This window comes from Stylophora pistillata, chromosome 2 (genome assembly GCF_964205215.1).
Source record: "Stylophora pistillata chromosome 2, jaStyPist1.2, whole genome shotgun sequence".
In the NCBI taxonomy this organism is placed as follows: Eukaryota; Metazoa; Cnidaria; class Anthozoa; order Scleractinia; family Pocilloporidae; genus Stylophora; species Stylophora pistillata.
Genome location: NC_142520.1, coordinates 58786258 through 58797349, shown reverse-complemented (window position 1 = coordinate 58797349; position 11092 = coordinate 58786258). Strand labels below are relative to the sequence as shown.

Below are 11092 nucleotides of genomic sequence, written 5' to 3'. Positions count from 1 at the left end.
TCCATTCTTTGAATGATACACAAGGCTTACGGACTTCCAGGCTTCATGATGCCCTTCCGTCACCAGGCGGCCCTAAATCAACCAAAACAACATAACTCCACCCTTTATTGCTTTCAACCCGCCCGCCATTACTAAAACTTCACTTCACTTCACTTCACTACACTTTGCCGCTCAAATGCAACGTCACCATGCCTTCACGCGTCATCACCTACATACGGGTCGCTACGCACATTTATTCGCAGCAACCATCCCCACGCTACTCTATATTGCCATCTAAATGTTTATCCACAGGCCCGGACCGCTATTCTTGCGCAAAGAAGTAGCTGCAATTCATCTCCAATCGCAGGATTTCTGTAAGTAAATTGCTCACTTACAACAATTTTGCTTAGGCTTCAACTTTACTCCATATGCATGGCCATAAACCAACGCCATTTGGATAATGCGCGCTGTTCATTCGGGTACAACCTATTTATAACACTTATAGTTTTTCAAAAATGTCTAATCTTCTACAGCACCTAGGAATCTTTAAACTTGCAAGCCATGTTTTTCCAAAGAACTACAATTTTCTAGAAAATATTATGCTTCTCCATTCTTCAACTCAAGTCAAAGTCCTTCTCATGTTCAAGTGAATATTTCATATCATACCATAAAGCAGCCAACAAATCTTTCAAAACTTTTTGCAAACTTCAACGAGTATAAAGTTTCCAAATTTTAAGCGTGCTAAAGCATAGTTAGTAGAAGGGACTAACTATGGCTACAGTTAGTATTTTTGGGTTACAATATTCAGCTTTCTACGTTTTTGTTCAAGCGCGAAATGTTTATGTTTCTTTACGTACCTGTTACCTTTCATCAAGTTTTATTTTCCGCCTAATCCCATTGTAGTCGTTTCTAAAGCCTTCCCACACCTTCTCATTAAAGTCAGTGCTTGACAGTACCGTTTCCTGGGTTTGTCAATGAACAAGAGCGACATTTTGGTCACAAAAAGTTCTTTATTTCATCCTTGAACAAACAACGACAAATTAAGCCCTTCACTACGCTTTCTTAGAAAGAGAATTGTAGCAACCAAATATGTTCATGAAAATAAAGATTCTCCTGCCTAAATAATTTTAACAATTTCACCATTTTCAGCGTTCAAGGTTGCAGCTGACTGCTCTTCCAATTGCAACCTAGTTTTACCTTTGTCAACAGTCGTGAATTTCCATGCTTCCCATGCGTAAAATTGGATAAAAGAGCAACTTCACCACACCGTTCATTCATTTCGGCGGGTTCATTTCACGCCTCTAAATATTTCTCGTTTCAAAGTTTCTCGCTACTTGAGAGTCCCGCTTTTAAAGATTCCCCATTCCCTGTTTTCAAGATAGCTACTTGACTTCACTTGCAATACCTTTTCCAAATTCCATACGAAAATATTGAAGTCCAACTTCTTTTTTTTACAGCGCGGCGAAAAACTAAAATGAAATTTCATTTTCATTTTCCTACACAATTGAAAATTGGTTGGCACTAAGCTACACGCACTACAATACTCAAACTTATTAGGTAGAAGTTATCTTGGTCTAAAACTCAATTCTCCCAAATTTTTTTACCAGGAAATGTGTAGAAATTGGAGGTCACAATTAATTATCATCAATTCTTGGGAGTTCAAGGGCTAAAAGACCCCCCAAATGGATGTTTTACTTTATCCTCATGGTTGGTCTACTGCACATTTTATAGGCACTTTAATTCATTCCATTAGTAGAGGGGATAAACATTCATGTAACAAACATCAGAAAAAATCAATCTTCACTCTCTGCAGAGGTTACAATATTTAAGTCAAGTATTTTTTAAAGTCTCTTAATGCTTGAAAACCCACCTGAAAATTTTACTCAGTTTTGCCTCACTTTTACCATTGATGATCATACTGAGGTATAACGCCTGCTTTCAGTGGTTTCATTTCAAAAAGCAAAACTTACAAAACCTGCATGAGGAGTCAAGCAGCTACATTTTATAAGAATCTTACTTCCACTTGAACTACCTCTGACTTTTTTCTTTCCTAAAATGGCTGGTTATTTTGAAAATAGCAAAGTGTAGGCTCTCTTTTCTAATGGCCCTTACCAAAACCACATATCTTTTACGTATATCTCCTACATATGTCTGACATATGTCACATACATGTAACATATATGTCACATACATATGTAGCAGATATATGTAAAATATATGTCACGTACATGTAAAATAATTTATCTGACATATGTGTCACATACATGACACACATGTCTCCAATGTAGCAATTTGGAACCTATGTGCAGTTATGAGGCATATATGTCAACATATCAGTTTTACAAAAAGTATTAATGGGAGCTAGCTATTAATTGTGAGATAGCTTGTGCTTGCTCCCGCACAGAGCGACCTGCTAATTTTTTTTTCAGTTTTAAGTTTTTCAATTTCTAATTATAACAGTTCTCAATGGAAAACATTTGCTAAAACGACTATAGTACAACAATGACAGAATCATTAAAAATTCATGTCAATTGAGGTTAATTAAAGAGACTGTGATTACAATCATGTATTTCAAGAATGATCTAAATACAGTAGAAATTTAGTTAAACCAGGTTTAACTGAATAAAAATCAGATGCAGAGAACTGAAAAACTAAATTTTCCACAACATTCAAGCAATTGCTTAACTGTTTTTTCAATGTGCCACATTTGAAGTCAACCAAATATTGATTTGAGCAGCTTCTATGGTGCTGTTGTGTTAAACCATGTTTAACAAAACAGCTTTAAAGCATGTTTAGGCTTTGGTGTGAATGGGGTATTACTGTCTGCCATAGAGTTCTTATGATGTCAGTTTGGAGAATTTTCTACTGGATCAACCTAAAATCCCCTGACTTATGTTTTTCTAGTTATTCTCGCTACTTCTCTGATACATGTTGAATATTAGATATCGTAAGGAGAAATTCTGTCTTGGTCACAATAAAGGATGATAAAGGATGAAGATCTGTATGATTAACGTTGAGTAAATGAGTACATCAATCAATCAATCGATCAATAACAACTCTACTAAAGGGTGATAGAACTGTAATATGGGCAGGTTCTCTCCTGGTGCAGTGATGATATGCCATGTCTATAAACAGATTGAAGTCACTGGAGATAGTTTGAAAATATCTGGTACTGTGCTAGTCTTGGTGGACTCCATAGAAATAAATGCCTTGAAGGTTTTTGAGAGATTCTCAGAAGCAATCCTCATCAATTCATTTGGAATATGCAGTTGAGTTCTGCTCTCATCTCATTTAGAGAAGAGATTACAAACCTGTCCTTGAGTCATCTCAGTTAGAGCAAAACTCCAGGAAGGAGGAGATTTTCTGTTTTTAAGGGGGTTGCAAGCATAATTCCCTAGGGAGCTGGCAAGTGTAGGACTCATCAATATATATTTCTTTTTTTCTTCTTTTGATTGAGGCAGTGTATTTTTACAAGGAATCATCCTATTCTGTATGAACTGACCTAATTATTGAGATGTTGCGATTTTTCATTCTTTGCATTTATCTTAATTGTTCGTTTATCTACAACTTCACTAGCGAGATCTCCTTAAATTGAATCTCCTTTACTGTCTGCCATGGAGTTCTTATGACGTCGGTTTGGAGAATTTTGTATTGCATCAACCTAAAATCCCCTGATTACTCTTTTTAGCTATTGTCAGTACTTCTCTGCTAGATATTGAAGATAGATATTGTAAGGATAAATTCTGTCTTGGTCACTTACGGGAGTTAAAGGACAAAACTCCAGGGTGGAGAAGATTTTTTGTATTTAAGGGGGTTGCAAACAGAATTCCCTAGCGAGCTGGGAAGTGTAGGGCTTATAAATGTATATGGTGTATGTGAAAACATTTACTGCATTATAAATGTATATTTCTGTTTTCTTTTTTTGATTGGGCCAGTGTATTTTTACAAGGAATCATCCTATTCTGTATGAATTAACTGACCTCATTATTGAGATGTTGCGATTTTTCGTTCTTCGCCTTTATCTTAATTGTTCATTTATCTACAACTTCACTAGCGAGATCTCCTTAAACTGATTCTCCTTACAGTCTCCCATAGAGTTCTTATGAAGTTGGTTTGGAGAGTTTTGTATTGGATCAACCTAAAATCCCCTAATTGATGTTTTTAGCTATTGTCAGTACTTCTCTGCTAGATATTGAATACACATTGTAAGGAGAAATTCTGTATTGGTCACTTATGGGAGTTAATTAAAGGACAAAACTCCTGGGAGGAGAAGATTTTCTGTATTTAAGGGGGTTGCCAACATGATTCCCTAGGGAGCTGGCAAGTGTAGGGCTTACACAATCAAAATATTGATGAAGCTAGCGGCAATATCAGAATTTGTTGTATAGAATTTATTGTTGGCGATGATTCTTGTCGGGCCAGATTGCTCTTTAGTGTTACGATGAAGGAGTGTTAATTCCGATTGATTTCTACATTGATTGATTTTATGTTGACTTTTTTTCTGTATTTTGTTTTTCTTTTTTACACAGAACACAGTGGAGTATTTTTTGATGAAATGAGGTGGTTGCAAAGCTTGAAAGATAGTGCGGAGCCAAGAAAAGTATTTTGTAAGGAAGCAAGAGGAACTAAAGACAGTGATATAAATATATATATATGTATATATATATGTGCGTAGTAATTTTAGATATACACACACACACATATATATATATAAATATATATATATATTTATATATATATTTGTAATTATACATTTTTCTGTATTTCTTAAATATTAACTATACTCTAATATATTAAGCTCTTTTTCGAGCTATTCTAAATCCAAGTTTAAATAAAGTTATATATGTGGAAGTCTCAGTGTGGACGCGATCATGATTTGTGGTAACTGCAAGGCCGGCTACACCGGTTGGCTATATTGTGACTTGCAGAGAATTCTCGTTTCGCTGTTGCTATTTCCTCAGCTACAAGGAGCCCTGATTCAAATTTGCGTGGGCCCCGTACGGTCTTTGCAGATCTGCCGTGAATGCATGCGGGAACCATCACGAATGTGCATCTGTCGTCTGATCTGGACTCGCTGGTTTGAAAGGCATTTAGCCATAATGGAGGATTCAAAGTTCCACTGGTCCTTGAGTTCTGTCCAAATGTTTAAGCGCCTATTATATTAGGGCTTGTGTTTTTCTCCGGTGTTAGAGGAAACTAAGCAAGAAAATGTACTCACTGTCTTCAAACTGTACGCAAAGCTTCAGAACTAAATTAAAAATTGTGTTGCCTCCCCTGACCAAGAGAGAACTTCTCCATACAATATCAATACCTTATCAAGAGGACAAGTGATGAGAATAAAGAAAAGCATCAGTTAGCGGATTGCTAGTCGCTCCAGCTCCACATTCTCTGAACTCACATCGTAAGAATACAAAATACAATTTTAAGAGTAAAATTTATGGTTTCCTCCTCCAGACATTCGAAAAATATGACGATTATATTGATTTGTCTACTTTAATAGCACAACTATAAGACCCCAGCTTGTTCTGTTCATCGCGGACGGAGCCTAAGCCATCACCAGCCATGATCTGAGATATGGAAAGCCACGAAGGACTCGAAATATAGAGATAACGAAAGCCGTTTTCACGAAGACAACACGCACAAAAAGATGACGACAATTACAAAAATTTCACAAAAACCTTTTTTAATTGGCTCAATTATACAGAAGTCAAACGAACACTACCTTCCGAAATTTTGTTTAAGTCCAGTGGAAAAAAGTCATCTCAATTGGTATCCCGGCCAACTTCGTGACAAATGAATCTTGCCCAAGTCATCCGTGTGTGCAATCGACGCGAGATGTATCCTTGGGTTTCACCCACGTGACCAATACCTTAGCAACGGTTACTATCCGCTATCTTGGTGTCCCTCGAGCGTAAACAAACCGTATCTAACGAAGAGTTCATGTGAGAAAGAGGGGATGGTTTTATGTATTGTTGTTGGCTGTTCGCGCAAAAGTGGAAAGCATAAAGACTAAGGATTTTTTCGTATGATAATTTAATAATTTTATTATTTCTATGGCGCAAAATTCATTGGATATATGATTTAATGCGCTATACCTAAGATCATTACAAATCAAGGGGAAGAACAGGAGGAACTAGAAGTTGTTGTATGGTTCGAGGCTTGCGGCTGTTGTAGATCCTCGATTTTTTGGTGGAGCTTTTCTTTGAGCTTCTTAGCCGATGAGAAATCGATGTCTTTAGCCCTCGCATACGGCACTTCATTGACATATGTCGGCAAAATCCATGAGCATTTTACCTGAGTGCAAGCAAGCTTGGGGTGTCACGAAAACTCACACCCCGAAAACTCAGACCTCAGACCCCGAAAACTCAGACCCCTCGAAAATTCAAGAGATAAACTCGACTCATGATCACTCCTGGTAATGCCGCGTGTATTTTGACGTTTTGGGTCTTGATCCAACTGAAGCAGCAACAACAAGGCCGCAAGTTGCACGTTTCGCAAAATCGTCCGATGGTTGAGCATTAAAACATTTTAGAGTGACACAAGACTTCATTTTGCTTAGATTTCCTCCATTTTTCCCGTTAATTTTGAGCTTTTCATTCACAGTTAACTGGATCAAATGCGCTCGCTCCAACACCAAAGTATTAAAATGTGGCGTGATGTTGACGAGCCGAAAGGGACATTTGTTTACTTTTTTGTACTTCGTCGCACAGATCCTTGTTGTCGCTCTGTTAAAATTCTTAAATATTTCGCGATAATAATGGATACAAACAGAGACTCGGCCCACCAGTCCCAAAACGAAGACAATTTTGCGACCCTTAGGCTAGAGTTCTTAAATGAGGCAGAAAGAGAAAAACAACGGGAAAGAAGAATCGGCATCAGCGCCGTCACGATTCGCTTCACTGAAGAATAACTCTTGATATTGTTGTCCGTCTTTCGCGTCGGATTTGTTGCATTATTCCACCGGTTATGTTATAAAACAATTGTTTCATGCTTTATGCTATGCACTATCGAATTATGGAGCACTTTGGAAGCTTGGAGAACACTTCGAGGGATCTGAGTTTTCGGTGTCTGAGTTTTCGTGACACCCAGCGAGCTTGCCATGAATTCGAGTAGTTGCTCTAATATAAAATAAAACACTCGCGATATGTGAGCATGACTCAGCCAGTCCAGCTTTGCATCCAAAGCAATGGGCTGACAAAATAGTCCCATTGTTTTCGGAAATGACCCAAATGTTCACAAAAGGATCATTCATATGCTGTGAATGCCAAACTCGTGCTCTCACGACATACTTGCCGGCGATTACTTTGCCAACAACTGAGGTTACAAATCCCGACACCATTTGATTAAACGCCTCTAGACTCTTGAACACCTTGAACTGCTTCTTGGTGCAGAAGCTGGTCTCAAGAACGAGGTAACTCAGCAAATCCGACACTTCACAAGAGGCAAGCATTTTGGACTGAACTTCTCGGCTGTCACGCTTGCAAGGTCAACCGCGATGACCGAGATCTTTTGTAAACATCTTTCCTTCCAACTCTCTAAGCTTTCGGCATACTCAGAGAACACTGGGATACCTTAAGATGAATGCCAGATACTTTTATCGCTTTTTTCTTTCTGGATATTCATGTAGTTGGCGAAATAATACGGCGATAAGAGAGAGGGCTTCACTATAGAAATCGACTAATTATGCATAAATTTGACACCCGAGGGACACCAACATGGCGGATACTAAATTCAGCAAAGCTTGTGACGTCACCTGAAACCCAAGAATTGCTGGCATAACTCTCAACTCAGTAACTGACAGTGAGGTATTGTCAAGCTACCAATGTATGGTTTCTGATGCAGAGCTAATCCCAGAGGCTGAAGTGAGCAAAAATGTGCTTCATGCTATAGTAACTTTGTATGTAAGGGTACGCTCCTTTTCATGTGCTGAGGACATCATTCAGCTCTACAAAGTAAAAGCAAAGCAAACAAAGGCTAAAGCTCTCCAAAAGGAGATCATGAGAAGTCATGATCAAGAACAAGCAAGGCCTGAGTAATGTAATAGATTTTTATTACACAAGACAAAACAGTTATATGATACATGGAGAAATATTTGTTGCTTTCTCACTATATTTGTTGTAATATTATTGTCATTTATCAAGAAGAGCATTTTCATTCTAAGAGTTGTTCACATATGGTATAAAAATTGAATTTTCAATTTCTATTTTTCATTTTTTATTCATAGCAAGTACCTAAAAGTATTAAGGTTCCTTGCACAATAGATTTAGAGTTCAGGAATCTGATAACAAATTCTTATTTAACAAAACAAATGGTTGTTACTGGTTGAATAAAGGTAATGCGTGTCAAAGAAACTAAATACCTAATGGAAACCATTGAAAAGTCATATGAAAATGAATATGATTGACCCCTCTATTAACTTTGGATTAACCAATATGATAGTTATAGGATAATAACATGTATCTAAATCATGTAGGAAGGAAAACAACACAAATGTCATGTAAATATTTATTTTTAAATTAAACATGTTGAAACAATAAATGAAACATTGGTGATTGATTTATGTGCATTAATTGATTGTTACATGAATATCTTGTATTATTGGAGTAAAAAAATTTAGAAATAGAGTGTGAATAGAGTGGCTTAGAATGTGCCTCTACTAGCTATGAATACGCTAAACAGTTCTTTGCTTTTTTCTACATGGTAGCTTTTCATTGGTCACATTAACCCAGGCTTTTTTTGTGTCCTTTCTGCCTCTAGTGTTCCCACTCTGGCAGGAGACTGACCTTTCAATTCTAATAGTGTTGCTGTTGTAGCTAAAGGTCCTGATATCTTGATTGTCACACCTGCGGCCAAACTGCCTCTGCTTTCCAAAATATCCTTCCACAGGATCTTGACAGAACCTTTCTGTCAGGACATACTCCATCCCCTCTGAAAGAAGAAACCTGGTGCACTTGATTGTAGACCTTGCAAAAATCTGGAAGCCTTCGTATGTCTGCCAAGAGAGGAACATCCTGGATCTTGCATTTTGGGTAAACTCACCCTCTCGGTTTTCAGTGCTCTCCTTCCAGCTCTGAAGATACTGCAGGAATTCCATCAAAAAGCCAAACCTATAAATATAAATTAAAAAATTACTTGTGTTCAAATGCATAGCAATTTATCAATACAGTCTGTGTTCTTAAACTTGAATGACAGACTTGTAGGCAACAGTATTTACATGAAAATAATAGTGATAAAAATGTAATTTTGCTCTTAAAATCAAATTAACAGGTTATTATAAATTGAGTCTTATGATAGACAATTTGAGCACTAAACAACAAGTTATGATTATACCAATAGTTCAAGCAAGACTTACCATCAATCTTGAGTAGACCTGTAAGGTGCCAGGAATGGCTTTCGTTTTCGCTGGTGCTCAGTAAGACTTCTGACATTTAGGCAGACAAAGTCTTAAACCTGACTCTCTACGAAAGAAAAAGCTGTTTGTTTATATCTTAGTAGCTTGGCAACGCTACGCACATTACGCTCAGCAATCGTATCGTTCCATAGCAAAAGTTATCGAAAAATACTTACATATTTCAATATCTACGGACAAAAAATGCTTTTCGAAAGTGTAGAGTTTGTCTTCATCTATCTGTCTTTTAAAATCTTTATCCATTTCCCTTGTTTTCTTGAGTACACCAAGCCACTCGTTGCGCCATCTCTTGTGATTTTCATCTTTCGCTAAGGGCAACTCGAAAATGCCGATTCCTTTGGTTCTTCTACAAGAACCACATCCAAAGTCCCAGTGTACTCTTACTATAGCTATGAACGAGCTGTAGATATCCCTATGAGGAGAACGACACGCAATGCTGCTGCAGAGTTCACATCTTTTCTCTGCAACTCATTTTATCAGTAAACGAAAATGCCAGTTTGAAGCACCCGTGTCACATTTTCTCATAGCGTAACACCCGGTATTTCTCAATTGAGAATGTGGGTAGTACCCAAGTGAAATGATCGTCTGGGCCATCTGAGCCGTCTGATGCCGCTTATTTGAGGCATTGTCTGGAGCAGCCAATGAAATCGCTTTATGGAATGATCCACGTTCGCCCGCGAGTAACAAATTCCACAACGTGCCGTCTGGTAAGCCTTCAGCGAGATAGTGGTTGTTCTTCGTGTGGAAATACAATGGCGAAACGTACGCGTATCTCAGATGAACAGAGAGGTATTTTAGAGCGGTGTTTTGCAGGAGGGAAGGTTGGAACGGGAACCATGTACAAGGAGATGGTTTTAAAAGCGTCAACGGACACTGGTTTGACGAAGGCACAAGTCGAGGTAAGCTTATTAATTCATTTGGTTAACCTCGCCTGTAGCTTTATACCAGGTTGTGCCTCATTTTATCTCAATAATTCCACAAATCAAACAAAACTAGCAATTCGTATACATCGTAGATGCATTTATATGTCAATAATAGCCCAACGCTTAAAGTTAATTGGATGTTATTTAGATCGTGATGAGGTACAGTTTCTATACTATCAGACAGTTAACTCTGCTTTAATTACTCAAACTCAAGATCATTCACGTTCATCATACATGTGTATTTGCATTTCAAGGTAATCCATCGATTTCCGAAATTTAAGGTCTTTATTTGAAAACATTATAAACATAAGAAGATCATATGCAAAGAGAACATCCAATAAATTAACGCGGAAGTTTTATTGAAATCTGATGACTACATTGACCGTCACCGAAATTATGCACCAATTAATTAAAATTTAGATAGCTCTGAAACACGATTTGACTTTTACTTTGTGTGTTATCCATGTTGCCATTCCTGTATCATAATAATATTTTTAACTGATACCATAATTAAATTTGGCAACAACTGGTATTGTTTGTAAAATATTTTTCGTCTTTTCCAATAAACTTGCGTGTCACTTCCCCTGTCTCGATTGGGCTCTTCTACATGCGGGTGGAAGCCAACATGAAATTATAATTTGTAATTAATGAATAAAGTCTTTTTTATTTGTTTTGTTTTGTTTGACTACAACTGTACGAATTTAAGATAGTTGTATTATTATTATTAGTGTTTTTATTATGCAAACCCACAAGCTCATTTTGTCAAAGCAAGGTTCAGTTA

The 11092-nt window shown here is 37.4% G+C and overlaps 1 protein-coding gene and 2 long non-coding RNA genes across 10 annotated transcripts in view; 2 read left to right on the top strand and 1 right to left on the bottom strand.

The window, feature by feature from the left end:
* Positions 1-221: 221 nt before the first annotated feature.
* On the top strand, positions 222-4836 carry LOC148740675 (uncharacterized). Its single transcript, XR_015996701.1, has 2 exons — positions 222-353; positions 4509-4836. It is a non-coding gene; the product is annotated as an uncharacterized LOC148740675 (long non-coding RNA).
* Positions 4837-8012: 3176 nt separating this feature from the next.
* On the bottom strand, positions 8013-9822 carry LOC148740674 (uncharacterized). Its single transcript, XR_015996700.1, has 3 exons — positions 9547-9822; positions 9332-9437; positions 8013-9086 (listed from the first exon to the last, which is right to left on the bottom strand). It is a non-coding gene; the product is annotated as an uncharacterized LOC148740674 (long non-coding RNA).
* Positions 9823-10029: 207 nt separating this feature from the next.
* LOC148740673 (uncharacterized) overlaps positions 10030-11092 on the top strand; it is a 21019-nt gene continuing 19956 nt past the window's right edge. For 5 of the 8 annotated variants that reach the window (XM_088748931.1, XM_088748928.1, XM_088748930.1 and 2 more), the window contains exon 1: positions 10030-10287. In XM_088748931.1, the coding sequence (XP_088605057.1) occupies positions 10030-10287 (258 nt within the window). The other 3 variants (XM_088748935.1, XM_088748934.1, XM_088748933.1) reach the window with 2 other exon arrangements.